The following is a 20,081-nucleotide window of genomic DNA, read 5'->3' as shown; positions in this document are numbered from 1 at the left end:
TTTAAATTGAAAATTAACACGATTTTTTAAATTATTATTATTTTTAATAATGTGAACCCTAGCTATTACAATCTGATGTTTTGTCCTGCTGCTAAGTCTCCAGTTATTTTTGCCAAATGCTATGGAAGATTTTCTTTTCTGAATTGTTATATATTTTGGGGGGTTTATATGCAAATTTTCTGGATCAGATCTAGAAGAAAAAAAAAAAAAACAGGCACATGTACTTGTGAAATTTTGTCTTTCTAAAGGTAATTTGTCTTTTTGTTGGTAGGTGGAGCACCAGCATAGTGACAGAAACACAACAGCTGGTCATCTTCACAACTGAACTGGTAAAGATTGTTTAACGTCTGTCATCCCACACAGTGATTCCCCCCCCCCCCCTGACTTCTCTGTAAACATTCACATTGCACCTTGCAAAAATAATCACACAAAATCCGGATGAAAACGCGTTGGGTATGCTTGTAATGTGACAAAAATGGGGATGTGAATACTTTTTTTGTGCTTTTTGATGTCTGCTATTTTTCATTGTATGATTTTCAATGTGTGTCCACAGAAAGGAGATCATTTCCTCTACCTGCAGAGGCTGAAGCCCAACTCGGTTCAGAAGTACCGGCTGGAGCCGGAGGAGCCCGGCCTCTCTCCGCTCAGCTTCTGGGCCTCCTACAGGGATAAAAACATCTGCCTGCTTTATCTCTGTATGTCTTCATTTCCTGTATCAATCCGCTTGTTTGACAGGACACATTAGCTTTGTTAGCTCCTCGATAAAATATACTAAATATACTGTTGTTTTTGTTATGACACGTTTAGACGTCACTGTCTACTTTTTAAACTACTTTTGGAAATGAGATTGAAATGCAGCCAAATGCGTATTATTTATTAAACAAGAATATCAATAATGTAGGACAGCAGATAACTGAATATTTCAACACAATCTTTCACATGCGGCTACAACAACCTGTCATGGAACTGATGTTCCCAGAGGCTTACTTGTTTGAAAAATTCAAAATGGGGGAAATTCACGGGAAATACATTTTTGCTCAGTATTTTATTACAGTGCAATACTTTTTGTGTCAGGTTATACATAATTGGACTCATAGACATCATATTTACTGATGATGTTTTGATTTTTTTTCTAGATGGACACCATGGTTGTAAAATTGGCAATTAGATGAATATGTTTGGTGTCAAATCATAGCCAACATAATTTGAACTGTAGAAATCATTCCGTTGGACATTTTTCAAAATGGCCACCTTGGTTGCAATAGAGAATATATGTTTGTACTAAAATTGCCTGTAGTTATTGCCAGTGTCGGGCACAGATAAGCAAAAAGTTAAGTTCACTAGCCACAAGTTTTCTAAGCAAGAGTCCTAGCTATACTAACACCAAACCGCTAAACAGGTAAAGAAATGAGCATAATCTTTACTTTAAACTACTAAACATATAAAATTATTTGCGGAAGCTAATGCTAAGCTGCTAAAATGTAGCATTTTTTTGGAGAAGCTAATGATAAACCGCTAAAAACATAAAAGAACCGGCAGATGCTAACGCTAACCATTAAGACAACTTGTTCTGCTTTCACATTTTCCTCCCTCTCAGACCCTAACGGCCATGTGTACCAGAGTTTGGTGTCTGTTCGGGCCCCAGTGGCCGATGATGGAGCTCAGGTTGTTCCACTGCCTCGTGATCAGCTGTTGAGTCTCCCTGTGGGGGAGGAGCTGCTGGAAGCCGCGTCAGCCATATTCCTGGATGACGCCCACGTAGCTGTGGTCGGGGTTCCGCACCCTTCTGCTGGGCCCGGAAAAGGCAAGGAAAGCTTTAAAATTCTTGGTAAAGTTACAAAGCTGTTGCCTTTTAAAAATGTTAACGTATTTTTATTTTCTTATTTCACTTATTACTTCAACAACGAAAGTGCTGGTAATATAACATTGTGAATAGTAGAGTTTTAATAGTGATGTCAGTAAGTTTAATCATTACCGTATTTTCCGCACTATAAGGCGCACCTAAAAACCTTCAATTTCCTCAAAAGCCGACAGTGCGCCTTATAATCCGGTGCGCCTTATATATGGACCAATATTGAGCAACAACAGGTCTAGCAACTACGGTAAGCAGCCACTGACTTCATTTTTGCCCGTAAAAGAAGAAGCGCGCAGTGCATGCTGGGATAGTTGTCAGAACGCTTCTTTGTTAATAAAGTTTGACTGACCTATCTACCTACTGACCTGATAATCAGGTCGTCTGCAGGTCATTTAGCACCACATTCTCCACAAACAATGCTGTGCGCGAACGGAGAAGGGTGACCATCATCCAGCCACGCCCCGGCCCAGTCGCGGAAGGCTCTCCTCGCCGACCGGAGTCGAACTATTTTGTTGACATTCTTTATGTCAATAAAGTGGCTTTAGATATTCATCCGGGTGCTTCGACTACGGTTACCAAGGGACCAGCCCCTATACATTTAAAGCCRGGGGGCGGGGAAAGAGAGACAGAGACTGCGGCGGCAGCGTGTCGGTTGGTCTGTGTTACCCAGAAAGCAGTTGGGCACAATATCGCAACACCAACACCGTGAGTGAAACAATGACTGGGGCAGACTACTATATAAAATACTTGGGGATCACTTCTTTATTATTACACATCCACATTTGTAGAGAATGGAACAAATCATGTCCCGTTCAATACGGGACGGGTGGCAACCGTAACTGTAGCGTCTATTCTATGCGCCTTATAATACGGTGCGCCTTTTATATGGAAAAAGTTTTAAAATAGTGCGGAAAATACGGTACTTTGTACATCAAGTTAGGCTAGAATTAAGATTGGCATTTGATGCCACTGCTGGAAAAGGCTCCAGTCATTCCAATACTCTCCAGTGTAGCATTAGGACTTTAACTCGGGAATAGTGTGGTGGAAACATCTCAGTTTTAAATGCAGAACTTTTTAAAACATACAACCTGCAACTACACTTCCCAGAAAAAAAATTCCAACCACAGGAATAAAGAATAGAATGCAAAAGAAGAAAAAACTAAAGAATGTAGGTGATCTTAAAAACTGCATGATTCCAGTGCTCTCCTCGAAATTTACCATACGTGACTAAATGCCTGTCTAAAATTATTTAACCTTGAGACGGATCTGGTTTTCTGAGCATTGAATCGATTATGCAGCTGCTCTCTCTCGTGTCCGGTTCCTGAATTTGCCGTCTCTGAACTTTCAGACTTTCTCTGCATCTGGAACACAAATTTTCAGACTCTTCAGGCTGCGAAAGAGATGGCGGGTAAACTCTACGGACAGGTAGGCGCCTGGGTGGTGAATTCAAATATACCAACACAGACTGTTTTTTTTTGTTTGTTTTGTTTTTTTTTGCCAAGGTTCCCTGTCCTTCCAGCTGCTGGGTGCTGATGGAGGACTGTATGTCTTTGGTAGATCATTGTGTCTGCTCTCCACTGTGAGGGGGCTCACTGTCCCTTCTCACAACTACAAGGCAGTTTACAACCCCAGACCTGCTCCTTGTGCGTACTTCCTGTTTTTGGCCATCGATTCGATATGTCGCTTATTCTTTTTTTTTTTTTTTTCCTTCTTTCTGATGTAGCTTTGGAGTTTCTCGAGCAAGCTGTTTATTCCCCATGGCAAAGCCCTCTCTGTCATACCGTTTTCCTGTCCCAGATCCTCGCTGGCCTCGGCTCTGGGGAAACTAAAGCAGGTCAAGACTGAGGGTGAGAGACGGAAACCAGCGCCGCTTATGCTAACAACTTCCTGTAGATTTGTCTGTGCACAAAAATAAAGTTCTATTCTTTTGTGTGTGCACACTATTAATAATAATAATAATAAAAAACAAACATGTTCACATTTTTATGTTTTAGCATTCACTTAACGTAGTGTTTTTCTCCAACTGTCACAGAGTCCAAGACTTCAACTGTGGTATCGTCCTGGAATACCATCTTACATGGAGAAGAAGCTGCTGCTCCTAAACCAGTGGAGTCCAGGAAGACAGTAAGTTACAGGATATGGTTTCCTTAGTAGTTAGATGCTAGCAATCTCCTCCAACTGTGTGGAACTGTGTCGATGCGTGCCTCTATGGCAAGCTGTTTTAACATTAATAGCCAGAGAGGATCTTCAAACCAGCCATCCATGAGTTAATTCTGTACTACAGTGGCCCAGAAGGATCAAGAAAATGCAAAAGCTACAATGAAAGTTATACTAAGATGGAAATTGTGCTACCAAACTTAGCATAACTTTTGTTGTGGCTCTTTGTTGTTGTTGTGTTTGGTTTTTTTTTCACTGTTTTCTTATGGCTTTTTAATGTTGTCTTTGGACTTTTTGTTGACCCTTTTAGGCCACCGAACATTACAATTAAAAAAAAAAAATCATTCTTTCCAGGATAAATGAGGGATTTTGAGATATCTTTAACTCCTCAACTTCTTACTACTACAAATATAATTCTATGTCATCATTATCTTTAATATTAGTTTTTAGCTAGAAAAATGTTTAAATTAATTCAGTTGAATTCAGTGGGTTTATTTTATATATTTCTTTTGATTGTCTGTAAATAACCTACTGTTTTACCTAGCATAAACTTTAAAGGTATAAAGTATTTTTCCCCCTTAAATAAATGTATTGTAAAGGTAGTAAGTTGTTGCTTTTTTTACTCACTGATGAGTCGGTTGTTTTATTACAGCTGAGCTGTTTACAAGTCTGAACTAATTCCAAATGTTTTATGTTAAACTTTGCAATTTCTTTTAAAAGTGTTGCCGTCGATGTTGTATGCATATGACGGTAACGCCACCTCAGCTCAATTTCACTCCTTTTCATCACGCAGAGAACAACTCGTAAGACGCAGTCAAGCCTCAGTTTAACAATTGATCAAGTCCAAGACCTAATTAAGGTAACACTTCTCTCTTTTCCAATTGAAATTTTTACACTTAACTCAGTTAATATAGAAAAAAAACATTATTCAAAATTTCTCCAATTGTATCCATTGCCAAATGCAGACGGCACCAGTAGAAGAGGTGGAAAAAGAGGTCCAGGGACTTCTGTCCAGGCAGGACCCCAAGGACCCGCAGCCTTCGTTGGGACAGCTGGCGATGGCACTTGTGTCCCGGAGCCTGGCGGATCCAAAGTTTTACTCTTCCAGAGCTCTGACACAGCTTGTGCCCACCCGGTACCTCTCCCACAGGTCAGTTAAGGCATAATGGGAACAGAAGAGAGCGCGGTTCGACACCGGACGTTTTGTACAGACTGAGTTTGTAGTCTTTCTTTTCTTTTTTTTTTGTCTTATGTTGTCAGTGACTGAATTCTGTCTCTTAGAGATATTCTGGACCGATCAGGGGTCGTGATCACTCATTGTAATAAGAGTGGATTGCCAAAGTAAAATGAAGTTAAATTGAAACGATTAATCGTGAAGAACTGATTATCGAAATACCTGTTGACTAATTTAGAAATCGATTAATCGTTAATTAGCATACGTGCTCAAATAAAGGCCATTTGCTGAAAAATCAACAAATTCAGATCAGCAATTACACTAAAACTGTATAGTAGCATAGTTTTAGTTTTAGCTTCACTTGGTTCAAATTCGCTAAAGGCTTGATATGTTATTGCATTTATCCAATGCAATGTTTATTTTCATATTTAATAGGGAAATTTAATTATTTGTTTTCATCTCTTATTTTGTTTCTACTGTTGCATAGAAAAGGCTTTACTGGTTAAATGAAAAATCCACAGACTTTTGAGACTTTTGCCAATTTTGTTATCCGATTAATCGTCAGAATAATCGATTTAATCCATATCTCAAATAATCGTTAGTTGCAGCTGTAATTGCATGTGAAATTTATGCTTTTCTCTTTCAAATACATCCAAGCACTTCAAAACGGGAACAAACTGATGCATTTCTTAACGGGACGCTGCCTTCTCTCTCTCAACAGCGTCTGTCCTGACCTCCTGCCTCTTGCCCTTGAGAAGAGGGATTATTTTCTCTGCCAGCTCTGCTTACTCTTCTTCCATGACATCCCAGAAGCCGTGACCTGCGCCTGCCTCAAGGCATTCATCAGGTAGAACGGATCTCTTTTCAGTGAGCAAATCAAATTGCACAATTTGATAATTTTTTGAGAAGAGACGCAGTCAAAAAAAAAAAAAGTCACTGCGTTTTGATTGAATCAAGCACGTTTCATCCACTTTACCTAATATTAGGGATAATTAGCCGTAGCCAGACTTTGTACCGTAAGACGTGTAAAAGCCGAAGGTGTTTTCCTCCAGTTTATCAGACGCCGACGCGGAGAAGTTGAGCCTGGAGCCTGACAGCGTCTCTTTCATGGAAATGCTGCTGTCAAACGAGCGTGGTCAGACCGGCCTGCAGAACGGTTTCAGCCCTGCCTTCTGCCAGGAGGACCGCACAGACGCCGTCGACGACCCCAAGGCCAAAGCAAAAGAAAAAAAGAAAGCGTCGCCACAACAGACGTGTCCAGTAGGAAAACACAAAGCTGCTCTGATGTATCCTTACAGCTCATTGTCACTTTAAGACATTATTGTTTTTTCTCCCTTTTTTCCCCCCTTTATCACTTTGTTTTATGCTTTGGTGATTTATTTTTGCTTATGCTAACATGTCGTTTGACGAATCGGATCTTAACTCAAGCGGTACAGAAACGAGATTCTGCAGACGGCGTACAGTGAAGCTTTGCTCCTCCCACATCTAAAGGATTTTTCCTCTGATCAAGTTGTTGTGAGTAACGTCACTGTTCAATCCCCAATATACAGGAGCATCTCAGCAAGCTAGAATATCATCAAAATAGTGGGTTTATTTCAGTAATTCAGTTCAAAAAGTGAAACTCATGTTCTATAGATTCATTACGATTGATGAATATTGCTACTGCTGTATTATACCGCTAGTATACCACACGGCTGGGCAATAAATCGATTTTATCAATCAAATTTTATGTCTTTGACAATTCAATTTTTGGAAAATCTGATTTTTTTTTTCACTAATGCACTTCCTGGTTTTACATATTTATTCAGTTATTAGTTATTTCCACAACTATTGTTTATTTTTGTTTGTTTTTTCCCTTGATGAGCGTGTTTTACAATTTCTGTTTGTTTCAACTTTTAGTGTGGGTCAACTCACAGAAGGAATGATTTAAATAACAACCATTTTAAAAAATATATATTTTCTTTCATTTGTATTTTTGTTTTTAAGGAAAAAAGTTGGGTGGGCAAAATTGGAAATTGAATTTTGAAAAAACCGCTTCACAGTCTCCTTAAAGCTTCTATCATTGTTGCTTGTGCACCTTTTTGCACCGCACTTTTTCCTCTCACCGAACTTTCCAGTAGTATGTTTATAAATGTATCATTCTGCAAACAGGAAGTTTCATTAGCACTGAACTGTTGTAGGTTACATTTCTTATTGAGGGTGTTAAGTCAGCGTATTTTGCATGTGTTACTAGGCAGAAATACAAATTATCTATTTTTTTACTTTTGGAGAATAAAATCTCTACACTGAACATGAGTTTGTCTTTTTTAATTCAATTACTAAAAATGTCATTTTTTTTTCCAATGACATTCTAATATTTTAAGAACCACCTGTAGATTGCGACTAAATCTGTGTCCTAAATCAGCTGTTTTGTTTTAATTTCCAATCAGCTTTTCCTCCGGTACCTGGAGTTTCTTTACCTGCGATATTCCACAGATGGTTCCTCACAAACACACGGCTACAGATCACCCAGTTTGAATCAGGTATTTAAAATACTCTTGAGCAGACTGAAAGTTTGCACCCAATATCCATCAGTTATTTTGCTGTCTGTGCATTGCAAACCAAAATAAAGGTGTAAGCAAATCAGATGTTACAGCTTTTTTTTTTTTTACTTTCCTGTCGAATGCAGGTCATGGATTGGGTTTGCATGCTGTTGGACGCCCACTTCACTGTGTTGGTAATGTCTCCAGTGGCCAAAGGCTTGCTGTTGAACCTCCAGCCTTTTGTTAAATCTCAGGTAAACATCCATTTTTCGTTACAATAATCGACCAATTGTTTCTGGGAAGTTTATTGGAACATGCACCTTTTTTAATAAATTTTCTTTTTAAAATTTTTTTTTATCTTTTGTCTTTTAGGTAAGACTGTTTTCTGAGCTCGGGAAGATCGAGGGCAGCCTCCAGGAGCTCAGTAAGATGAAGATGAAGAAAGACGTGGGGCAATACTCTATTGAAGTCATTGAGCTGTACTAGAGGGCGTGGCTTTATAAAACACCTACTGTTGCTGCAGTTTGTCTTTAAATGGGCTTTTTTTTGCCTCAGATGCTTCCAGTCATTTAGGTTTTACTGTGAAAGAAAAGAAAATGTACGTCTGGTATAATTATTTCATTAGCTGAAAACTTATTTTGTACATTTATTTTAGATGGTGGGATTGTGACTATTCTGGATTTGCATGTTTAATTCAAAGTCGTACATCTGATGGTTTTATAGACAAGTGGAGGGAAAGTCTCTTCATGGAACATTATGGTTAAGTTTTTATATTATATATATATTAGTGGAACTTTAATAATGCCCACGAAATTCAGTATTTTTGCTTTCTTTGAGTGTCATAATACAGCTAACATTTTTTTTGTAAATCTATTGTTTTTGTATTTTACACATTTTAAAAAAAAAGCCTTGATTCTAAATATCTATGAAAAATGGATCTATGTGTGTCATTTTGTCCTTTGTGGAACTATTAACAGGTTAGCTAACCTTGTAAAAACCTGTCCCATTGTTCTACACTATGCTTATGGGAGACATACTTAAGTTTTAAATTCTACCAAATTAATGTAAAGCGGGGGTCCTACGCTATGAAGCTAACCGGAAGTTGCCTGCATTGTAAATGACCATTCTCCATTAAAAAGAGAGAAGTGCAGAGCTGACTGAGGCAACAGTTAATATTAATTCAGTATTTGAAAGCATGGCCAACATGGACACAACAGTTTTGTTCACTTCCTCCGCCGCCATTGCCAAAACTATTATTTTGAAACGGCGCAGAAAATCGATGTCATCGTTCACAATGTTTTCTGTTAGCTACATGGCTCACGGTTGAAATTCAACAGGAGAAATCCAAGTCAACGGGAGAAATGGAGCACGTGAGTAGATTAGAATCAAGTGGAATTGCGTAGGAAGGCAATGGCCAGGCTACAGGTTAGTAAATCGGTGTATTTTTCATGCTTTTGTTCAAAATGTTAGGAGGACGTCTGTAGACATGGGAGGAAAAAAATGTTGGTAAAGTCTTTTTCGACTTAACTCGAGTATTTTTTTTCTTCTGCCATTTCACCAGAAGGGCAAGGTAACAGATACTTTTGTTGATGAAAGATACTTGAAATTAAAGGCAGCGAATACAGGAAAGTACAAAAAGAATAATGAAAACACAAATGTGATTTCTCCGAGTTCAACTAGCCCATACAAGCCTAAGAAGGTTTTCTGCTGCTGAACATCAGAACTACAGCCGAAACTAGCTAGCTTACATGTGCACCAAGTAAAAAAACTTTTTTTTTTCGAAGAGGAGATTTGTTTTTGTCAGAATTACCTAAATTATTTCTTTTTGATAAACGCCACAGTGACGAGAGAGAAAATATATAAGACTATTTGCTAATGTCTTCAAAATCAGAAGTTTACATAACATTTCTCGGATTTCTACTTTTAATCTGCAAAGAACTTCTTCGCCACATTGTCATAACCGGGTATTGGTGTGTAGAATTTTGAGGAAAACTAATAACTTCATGCAATTTGGAAAAAGGCTAATATAAAATGTGGATAAAGTGGAACCGAATACTTTCCGAACTCATTGAGCTTTAAGCTGAAGACCCTCAACATGACTTTAACAGTCCTCACAGATTGTGAGTTCACGCTAACGGACTGCACCCAAATTTGACTCAAACGTTCAAATGTTCTGCTACTGAGGACGGGTTGGGTTGGTTTCCCTTGCTTCGTTTGCAGACTTCAGGCCTCTTCCCCTCCGACACTGACAGATTTTTAGGCCAACTCTCCCTACTGACTGACCGCAACTGGTGCAGGCTGACACCTACTTTCGCCATTTACAGGCGTGTGTGGGAGTCTTATGAAGATCAAAGGCTGGGGAACTACATTGGCAGCTTTGAGCCACTTGTTCTTGAAAATTTTAACTAACATTATCAAAAGCACCGCTACATCACATGGAGATAAAAAGAAGCAACAGCGAAAGGCAGATTAGCTCAAATATTTTACCTCCATCATTACAAATAGTAATGATGGAGGTAAAAATGATTTCATGTTTTTTATATGCTGTTATGTTCTATTAATGCATAGAACAAAGTGGTTTAGTTGGAGATAAATTTAAAGGACATCTCTGAATAAAAATATGTTCCTATATTTTCATAAATACTGTAGTTTTGTTCATGTAATTCATCCAAGACTTTATATTGTTATTAATCCTCTAGTGTTTGTTTTCTGTCTTTCATTATGTTTAGAAATACCGTGTCAGATTTTTATGTTCCACAGGAAAATAATTTTCATTCATTTTCGATTGCAGTTGGCAATTCGATTACTTGCTCACAAGAGGGCAGTGTAGTGTTAGAAGAGACTGATGTGGGTAAAGAGATAAGTTAGATTAATTATAGCCAGACACCTGTATGTTTTTCTTTTAGCTTCAAATTGTTTGCTTTACGTATTTTTTTATAAATTGGGGAGACAAATATTAATTTATTTGATTGATTTGATGTTTTTTTTTCTTTCTACAAAATTGTATGCACAAATACTTGTTACTTGCAGATAGATTTTTTGAAAACGTACTGTTAAAATCTTAAGTTAATGCATTTAATAACTTTTTTGAGATTATTACATTTATTAAGATTTATAATAAATGTTTATTGTTAAATAATATCAATTTGTTACTCATCAACCAAAGAACGTGTTGTTTAGCGTCGTCTGCTGGGTGCCGCGCCTCGCCAAGTTTATGACTTTTTATTCTTATAGTTTTAAACACCACCAATCCGATGGAAGAAGATAAGAAAATGAAGTTGTGAAATAAGTGTGTATTATCATAAGCTGATACTTTATCTTGACTGAGACAAGACTGCAGCACTGGGCCAGTGAGGAGAGAGAAGAAACAGAGGGTGACCGAAACAGAAAATCCTGTTGAAATTCCAGTGAATTAATGACCGTAGAGCTTCCAGGCACAACAGAGGGACGCCTGAAGACGGGACACAGAATCAAGAGAGACTGAATCACAGAGACTGAAAACAGGCACCACATGGCTCAGTTGGAGAGTAGGCACACCATATGCAGAGGCTGCACTTGTTCCCGGTTCAAATTTATCTGCTTTTCATTTTAAGCCAAAGTAACGAGCCACTGTTGAAGGTCCAAAGTATTCTACTGTATTACTTTGGATGTGTTTGTAAATGTTTGACTGGATTGGATTTTAATTAATTTAGAATTGGATTCTAATGTGCTGTAAATAAATTGAAGTTGTTTGAGAAGTGTAATGAAATGGCATAATATGATATAATTTGGGGCAAAATAAGCAGATTTCTTTATTGGCTGTGATAATGAAAGGAAAAAATTTCGTTGTCGGCAGGATTCGAACCTGCGCGGGGAGACCCCAATGGATTTCTAGTCCATCGCCTTAACCACTCGGCCACGACAACTGCTATCATACGTCATCAAATATGCCCTAATAAACCAGATGGTACCACGTGTTTCGTGTTTAATCTTCATTAATTATGTATTTATTCATATGTAAAAGCAGCGTTATTGATATTACTCTGTCAGAAAGCAAACTTTAGTTAGCTTGTCTGTTGAGCTGCTATTTATCAAGGATAAAAAATGCATTGTCAAAATGTAATTTATCTATATAAATTCAGTAGTAAATAAAAAGGGAATAATGCAACTGTGTAAAGAAAAAAAATGTACTTTGATATGTGAAAGTGTGAATGGGATAAACTTTAATAAGTTCTTTAAGTCCAGCTCAGTGTCGTTCGCTGCGCCGTAAGTAACGATAATGGCGTCGGGGCTGAAAACATACTATAAGAGGTTATTGCAGTACATAATCTACAATATATCTGGCCCACATGTGTTTGCATCTGTTTATACACACAGTAAACGGCTAGTTAAGTGCACTTAGCGTTAGCATGGATAAGTAATTTTATGAACTACGGCTATTGCGTCTGTTGTAGAATAGAGTCACGTGACCGCGAATTAACTCAGGTTTGGCAGCGTCAAGCTGGAGGTGACAGTCACTTCTCCGGAAGAGCTCCAGTAAACATATTGAAACATCATAGTTTCAGTCTTCTCCCTATATTGATTTTAATTTGTAGGAGGCGTAATAAGTTGTTCAAATTAATTCAGTTGATGATTTTTACCATACTGTGCTATTTTCATGACTATTATCAGTTCGTAAACACTAATGGGAAAGAGGCTTACTTCCGGTTTGAACGTTACTGCTTGAGTGTAACTTTACGCAGCTTTGAGGCCTGCTGTGTTTTCAACGGAGGGAGAGTCGAGAAGAAAAATGGCGTCTGCAGGCGACTCGGAGCGGGACACCGGCCATTCAGTTTAAGCTTTCCTCATTTAAACTGAGCCCCGGGCTCTGTGGGGACCTATTGGGAACCGTCTCCGGACCCGCTATTTTCGTCCTCCCCGTTTTTCCCCGGAGTGTGCGCCCCTTTTGAGCACCGAGATTGAAGCGGAACATAGTAGCTTCTCTCCTACAATGAGGGGGAGAAGAGGAAGGCCGCCCAAACAAGCAGCCGTGATGCGGGAAAGCTCACCAGGGCCAGTCCGGGGCTCTCGGGGTGGCAGGACCAGAGGGATGCGTGGACGGGGAAGAGGTAGAGGACGGGGCCGGGGACGAGGAGGAAGTGGCGGTGTTTGCAGCATCGGTTCCGTGGAGGTGGATACTGATATCTCCGGCCGAGAGAACTTTCATTCGTCGCGGGGCCGTAGGAAAGTTGGAGCCTCCATAGCAGCGGCTGCAGCGGCATCGCGGGGCAGAGGAAGGGGTAGGGGGTCCAGAGGTGGCCGCGGCAGTAGAGGCGGAGTGAGGCGACCTCAAACCAAGGTGGTCTACGACGACAACAGCGACGAGGAGGATGATAATTTAAGCTACCGTTCTGACGAAGACGAATTGAACGACAATCCGTCGTCGGATCTAGAAGATGAGGAGGCCTTGGGAAACGAGTCTGACTATCTGGAGGACCTACCAGATGATGAGGATGCCAGCTACTGTACTGAGAGTAGTTTCAGAAGCCACAGCACGCTCGGAAGCACCCCAGGTACGTCGGTCTGCAAGTGCACGCAGTTAAGCAAAGCACGTTTGCAGCACTGAAAGTGTAAATTTTATTTTTAGCTCAAAACAGAAACGAAGCGGCATTGTTCAAAATGGAGCTGGCACTCAGAAACGGGCCTTTGTTTACCGTGTGCTCTTCGGTCCGCTATCCTACAAATCTGACCCCACTCTCCGAGGGGCTTAGGTATTTTTAACTTTTGTCAAATCAGCACATGTTTTGTATTTGTTTTGAAAGTGAACGTGCTCGTGCTGATTTTATTTCGCGGTTGCTCGCGCCTCGTCTTTAATTTGTTTACATAAGCGTAGAGAGACAGGATGTATGAACTCTCTCCTACACTTTATATGCATTCCATAGATTTATATACAGTAAATATTATTTATTGAAATTTATATTTTTGCACCGTAGTAATTCTCTGGGCGTTGTTTCTAAGTTTAGCTTACAGTTTAAATGCATTTAAGGTTCTTAATAAAACTTAATTACACTTCGCAAAACAGGTGTTACAGGTAGAACAATTTTTCACTATAATTTTATTTTCACAATACGTAAAAGTACACACTGTTACGAACTTTGTTTTAGATTCCATTATTCAATTTTATGGACGGCTTGATTCTATACACGGTATTTAACGCCGGGCATCCCGCCACCCTCCACATGTGGCAACCTCTAATTTATAAAACGGCGCACCGTAACCATAGTGACTGTGTAAAAGCTTGCCTTTTTAACGTGGACAGTTATGGACACTTACGTTGATGAAGGTGCAGCAGCGTAATTAAGACGATTTTACGTAATATGGTATTTACTATGTGCAATTACGTAAAGTAATTACACATGAGTTTTCTATGACCCAAATCCTTTTTTAAATGATTTTTCTGCGACACACGTGATTTCTGTTTTCTTTCTGTCACACTTCACCACAGGCTTAGATGCATTTGAAATGGTTCAGGGATTACACATATTTCTCTTCCGTTCCAGCTTGACCAGCTGATTTATTTTATTTTTTTATGTATATGTTTATGTATGTATACCTAGGCCTGTCAGGATAGCACATTTTGCTGGACGATAAATTGTCCCAGAAGTTATTGCAATAAACGATAATGTTGTTGTTTAGAGACAATTTTCAAGTAACGTAATGGTAATGGCATAAAAATGCAAGAACACATTGTTAAAGGTCAATAAACTTTAAATTCTAACACTGGACCTCAGATATTTTAAATGGAAAACATTTAAAATATCCAAAATAAGTTTAAAAAAAAACAACAGAAACAAATAAAATGATATTTGAAGACTCTATAAGCAAAATTGTCCTCCAAAAATGGCTAGTTGAGACCAAAGCACCAGACTGAAAACTTTTATCATCTGGTTTTTAGTAAAAACAAAAGAGAAACAAGCGATAAATTGATTTATTGTTTATCGTGACAGGCCTCGTCATACTCAAGTATCATGGCATTATGAGAATATTATTTAAACCACAATGGTTATTGAAAAGGAATTGCCTTCGTCAGCAGTGAGGCCACAAAGGTTTGTTGCACCCACCTTTTTTTACTACATTGAAATATCTAATGAAGGGCATATTGACAGGCGGGCTTAAACTATTCATGCACCTGATAGATTCAGACTTAAAGTAATGTTTTATTTTGACTGGCATATTTCTTTTGGCTGAAAATTTTGTTATGAAGAATCAAAAGTATCAGTGGAGACGGGTAACAATCTTATTAGGCGTCTAATCAGATCTTTTATTTTGTGACACATTTTACTTCTGGAAACTACAGAGAAGACGCTATCATTTTCATAGAAAATGATAGTTTTGTTCAAGCCTGTTTGGCATAAATGTCCCTGTTTTCTGTGAAGTCTCACCTGCAGCATATCACCTTTTCTGTTCTCATCCATAAAACCCTAAAACACTCAGCGCCAGGTGGGGGGTATTTTTAGCCCAGCTCATGCTTCGGTGATAAATAAAATTAGGTGGTAAACTCATCTCAACTGTTTGGCAACACAGTTGATCAGGGCCCTGACTTGGAAAATACCAAAATATGTTAGTTTTTAAAAAAAAATAATTTTTAATAACGATTATGTTATTTTTGCTATATTTAGATAGCTGTTTCCTCTTACTTTGTCTGCCATAAGACACTGTAGAGTATTTTGATGTGACTCACTGGTTTTTTGGCCTGTCATGATAACAAATTTTGCTGGATGACAAATTGTCCCAGAGATGATTGTGATAAACGATAATAATGTTGTTTTGAGACCATTTTCAAGTAATACAATAATAATGCCATAATAACGCAAGTAGACCCTCTCAAATATCAACATACTTTAATTTTGTAAAGAACACTTAGCACTGAATCTGGAAGATATTTTAAATATAAATGAACAAAAAAACATAAATGGATTAAGAAGTCTCTTTATTTATTTCTTTATTCACCAATTAGTGCACAGAAAACAAACATTACAGTCCAGCAAAAAGAAGTATTGATCTCTGTTAACAAAATTGCCTTTCAAAAATATTAATCATCCAAATGAAAAGTTTTGAGTTAATTTTAATTTGTCATGCAGCTAATTTAGTTATTCCTTATTGTGAAAGGCTTTCTTTTTTCAGCATTTGCTTATTTATTAAAATGTAACTAAGGCAACTGCAATCACTCATTGATTTTGCTGCGTGTATGAAAAGGCCATTAGCATTCAGGTATTGCAGTGTGTAAGAAGGCTACCTTTGGTATTGCATCCTACCGTTCTCCCTGCTGACGACTCTTTTTACTCGTTGCAGGTCGGAAAAGGAGTCGCGCTCCGCAGCCTCGCTCTCCGCTTCTCGAGACGAAGGACATTCCCCCCTTGGAGCTTCCCAAGTCCTCCGAGGACCTCCTGGTTTCTACCTCGCAGCTCCTCAACGTGTCCGCCGTCTACGAGGTGCTGCGCAACTTCGGCACAGTGCTGCGCCTCTCGCCGTTCCGCTTCGAGGACTTCTGCACGGCACTGTCCAGCCAAGAGCAGTGCACGCTGCTGGCTGAGACCCACATCTCTTTGCTCAAAGCGATCCTCAGAGAGGAGGACACGTCCAACACCACGTTTGGTCCCGCTGACGTCAAGGACTCGGTTAACTCCACGCTGTACTTCGTGGACGGCATGACCTGGCCGGAGGTGGTGCGGGCGTACTGCGAGAGTGACTCGGAATACCGCCACATCCTGCCCTTCCTGGAGAACGAGGACTACCCATACGAGACGCTGGAGAGCAAAGTGAAAGTCCTCCAGTTTTTGGTGGACCATTTCTTGGCGACAAACATCGCCCGCGAGGAGCTGATGTCGGAAGGCGTGGTTGCGTACGACGACCACTGCAGGGTGTGTCACCGGCTCGGCGATCTGCTGTGCTGCGAGACGTGCTCGGCTGTTTATCACTTGGAGTGCGTGAAGCCTCCCTTGCAGGAAGTGCCGGAGGACGAGTGGCAGTGCGAGGTCTGCGTGGCGCACAAGGTGCCCGGCGTGGCGGACTGCGTGCCTGAATTGCAGAAGACCAAGCCCTTTCTCCGTCAGCTGCCAGTTGGCTTTGACCGGCACCATCGTAAATACTGGTTCTTGAATCGCCGGGTTGTTGTGTAAGTTCACAGTGTTCATGAGCAGTGATCTGTTTTCTAAATTCAGGTATGATTCAGAAGAGACAATGATTTCAGTGTTGCACACTGTAAGTAGAATGTATCAAAGTTATTAGTACTAGCAGAAATAAATTTGGTAACAAAAACATTCAAAACACAAAACTGAACAGCAAAATTATTCATAGACCTCGCAGATTTTTGATGTTAAGGTGACCTTGTGTGCCAAGAAAGACGCTGACAAATAATGTGATTTAAATTTTTGATTTAAAATTACTTTCCTTTTACCAGAAACGTTATTTTTGACAGGAAATTAAATGGATTTCTGTCAAAACGACAGTAAAAGAATGACCAATATTGAACAACAAAAAAAATTTACATTTAGTTTTTAAAATGCCACGTCTAAAATTATTTGATAAGATCTGGTTTAACTCAACCCTTTGGCTGAGCCGTTCCAATGAACCACTCATACCAGACCATGTTGGAAAAATTAAATACTTTAAACCTAAATCTGCCAGCGGTATGACTAATGTTCGGGTTACGTTTTTGTTTTGCTGTATCCAGCTGCCTAAAGTTCTTGGAAATTGAGATTGGAGCAGATGTGTGCAAGGCAAGAGTATCCAAAAACTTTCAGTGTTTCCCATAATTTTCTGGCTAACAGGGCATCCGGTTTTCCTCAAGGTTACATTTTTCCATTCTGAGATTTTTAGGGACTGTTGGCCAATTAGAAATAATCTACTACAGGTTCTTAGCTTGATGGAGTAGCTTTAAACAAACAGAAAATGGTTACCTTCTGTACATCAAAACATATGAATCTTTTTCTGCTTTTTGTTAAAGTTGAAAAAGGAGGACACCAAAAAAAAACTTTATTTTTCTTTATTAAGTATTTATGTGCTATTCCTCCGTTGATCATAGAGATGCACTAATTGGCCTCTTCTGACCGATACCAATACCAAAGGGCTCCAATAAGGACATTAAACTACATTTTGCTGCCAGTTCATTGGTGGACTCTGTAGTTTTGAATCCAACAAAACATGAACAACAAATATAACCCACTTTAGACATTAAAGTAAAGATTCCTAACTAAAACAAAAGTGGCTAAGAACATGCTGTTGGTTGATGCTTCAATCAACAAATGAAAGTGAGAGTTCTTTGTTTTAGTGCATTTACGAAATAACAAAATGTCAGCTTTTTCAGTATTTGGCCTCCTGATTGCCAATCAAGGCTAATAAATAGAAAATCCTCTGATTATGACCTTTTGTCACAACAGTGTTAGTCTGACACCATCTTCTGAGGTTTTAACAAAAGGACATACAATCCGTTAAATTTGGGAACAATATGCATTATTTAATTTAAAAACAGGTAAACAAACTTCCTTACAAAGATAAACTATTAATGATGTTCAGTGAACCACTGATGGTGGATAATTCAAAGAAAAAAAACAGCCTTAGGTGTTAAATACAGCAGTGGACTTCAGCTCTGGACTTGATAAAGCTCTATACAAGTACAGGCCATTTACCATTTCACCATTCTATAAACAAATATAAACGAAAAAAATAATATTGTTTTAATCCAACTGTCGTCTCCAGTGAGGAGGACGGCGAGCAAGAAGACAAAGCCATCTGGTACTACAGCACAAAGGTAGACTCTGGTTTTTCCCCTCGTACAGAAGTTCGTATTTGTTTTTAGCATGGAGGCCATCTTGCTTAAGTCTCCCACACTCTGCGTTTGCCAGGTCCAGCTGGCCGAGCTGATAGACCGGCTGGATAAAGAGTATTGGGAGGCCGACCTGTACGCATCCCTGGAGGAGATAAGGGACGAGGTGCACACCCACATGGACATCACCGAGGACCTCACCAACAAGGCTCGCGGCAACAACAAGTGTTTCCTCACCGCTGCCAATGGTAAAGAACGGGAAACTCCACAAGCTGGTGGACTTTATGATTCTTCTTGTCTTTTTCTTAAATTATTTAATTTATGGTATAATCTCTCATTGCTGTCAAATGAGTGCAAAAGATCAATTTTATTTTATTTTTTTCAAATTATTTTCAGATTTAGAGCAGATCTTAATCTTTCTGTCTCTTCTGATGCACAGAAAACCTTCTTTTTTTTGCCTTTATTTCCTTAACATATATTTCCAAGAGGTGAAACTTCCTGTGTCCACCTCACCACAGACATAGCTTCATTTTGACTAAAGAAAACAATAATTGAACAGTTCATTCCCTCTGGCTTGTCAGCAATATTTCTGCAATAAATTAAAAAAAAACACAAAACAATCCCCTTGGTTCCAAGCAGCGCTTTATTACTGCAAACTGATATTACAACAATAACTGCAGATCACTTTTCCTGCTGGCTTTAACATGGAAGCAGTTCCCTTAAGCAGCTGATTAAAAAAAAAAAAAAATAGTAGCCTTCATATTTTTAGCAGATTTTCCTTTCTGGACTTTCAATTTGACCGTTTCTTAATATTATTTCCCTTCTCTCTTTCCACTCAGATGAAATCTTGGAGCGACTGCGAGCTAAGAAGGAGGAAGAGCTGGAGGAGGTGAAGAGACGGGCGGCTGAAGAGGCCCAGAAGGCGCGGCTGGAGAAGCAGAAGAAGGAGCAAGGCTTGGAGAAGGGAGAAGAGGAGGCCAAGCCGAAGGATGAAGAACAGGGGGACAGCAAGGCCATAGAGAGGTCAGCGGAAGACCAGTCGACAAAAGAGGAGGCCGCACAGGAAAAAAACGATGGAGAGAAGAGCAGCGGTAGGTGCTTTAGAAAGAAAATACGCTTGTAGGACCAAATTTGTTTTAGTAACTGTCTGATAATGGAGTAGTAGTGGATAATATAGCTTAATCTGATGTGTAATTCGGCCATATTATTCTTTCTCCATTGGCAGTTTTGTATTTCATCACCTTCATGAAACATTCACATTTCACACTATTTCTGCTGCTATTCTGCAGTAAGTGAAGCTCCGCCCTCTAGCCAAGAAGACGGCGGCGGCAACAGTGTTGGGGATGTACCATCGATCCCGTCGACTGCTTCTGCTTCACAAACTTCCGCTGGGAGCAGCGGCCTGTCCTCCACTGTGGAGGTGCGGCTAGAGCGATGCGTCTTTGAGTCGGCGCCTAGCAAAACCGAAGGTACAGTTTAAGTTTAAATAGGACTATTTTTCTTAGTGTATCTGGAAGGCCGCAAAGGGAATTATCTCTCGGCTTTCTTCTTTTTTTTTTTTTATCAAATTTTAAGATATTTTTTTGCTGT

The 20,081-nt window shown here is 39.4% G+C and overlaps 2 protein-coding genes and 1 non-coding gene across 5 annotated transcripts in view; 2 read left to right on the top strand and 1 right to left on the bottom strand.

Annotated features, from left to right (window-relative positions):
• The window catches only part of nol11 (nucleolar protein 11), a 10,312-nt gene extending 1,667 nt beyond the window's left edge, over positions 1-8,645 (top strand). Inside the window, exons 5-18 of the mRNA XM_008420949.2 lie at positions 272-329; positions 554-695; positions 1,598-1,804; positions 3,204-3,280; positions 3,579-3,702; positions 3,888-3,979; positions 4,806-4,871; positions 4,978-5,162; positions 5,908-6,033; positions 6,239-6,472; positions 6,623-6,701; positions 7,616-7,708; positions 7,855-7,962; positions 8,081-8,645. Coding sequence (XP_008419171.1) covers positions 272-329; positions 554-695; positions 1,598-1,804; positions 3,204-3,280; positions 3,579-3,702; positions 3,888-3,979; positions 4,806-4,871; positions 4,978-5,162; positions 5,908-6,033; positions 6,239-6,472; positions 6,623-6,701; positions 7,616-7,708; positions 7,855-7,962; positions 8,081-8,194 — 1,705 coding nt within the window. The 3' untranslated portion in view covers positions 8,195-8,645. The remainder of the gene's footprint in view (positions 1-271; positions 330-553; positions 696-1,597; positions 1,805-3,203; positions 3,281-3,578; positions 3,703-3,887; positions 3,980-4,805; positions 4,872-4,977; positions 5,163-5,907; positions 6,034-6,238; positions 6,473-6,622; positions 6,702-7,615; positions 7,709-7,854; positions 7,963-8,080) is intronic.
• Positions 8,646-11,531: 2,886 nt separating this feature from the next.
• On the bottom strand, positions 11,532-11,613 carry trnas-aga (transfer RNA serine (anticodon AGA)). The gene has a single exon. It is a non-coding gene; the product is annotated as a tRNA-Ser (tRNA).
• A 719-nt stretch (positions 11,614-12,332) lies between these two features.
• LOC103471527 (nucleosome-remodeling factor subunit BPTF) overlaps positions 12,333-20,081 on the top strand; it is a 45,850-nt gene continuing 38,101 nt past the window's right edge. For all 3 annotated transcript variants that reach the window (XM_008420693.2, XM_008420615.2, XM_017305173.1), the window contains exons 1-6: positions 12,333-13,239; positions 16,019-16,841; positions 18,425-18,476; positions 18,571-18,739; positions 19,331-19,582; positions 19,781-19,960. In XM_008420693.2, coding sequence (XP_008418915.1) covers positions 12,678-13,239; positions 16,019-16,841; positions 18,425-18,476; positions 18,571-18,739; positions 19,331-19,582; positions 19,781-19,960 — 2,038 coding nt within the window. In that variant the 5' untranslated portion in view covers positions 12,333-12,677. The remainder of the gene's footprint in view (positions 13,240-16,018; positions 16,842-18,424; positions 18,477-18,570; positions 18,740-19,330; positions 19,583-19,780; positions 19,961-20,081) is intronic.

The sequence above is a fragment of the Poecilia reticulata genome, linkage group LG1 (genome assembly GCF_000633615.1).
Source record: "Poecilia reticulata strain Guanapo linkage group LG1, Guppy_female_1.0+MT, whole genome shotgun sequence".
In the NCBI taxonomy this organism is placed as follows: Eukaryota; Metazoa; Chordata; class Actinopteri; order Cyprinodontiformes; family Poeciliidae; genus Poecilia; species Poecilia reticulata.
This window is presented reverse-complemented; position numbering and strand designations above follow the sequence as displayed.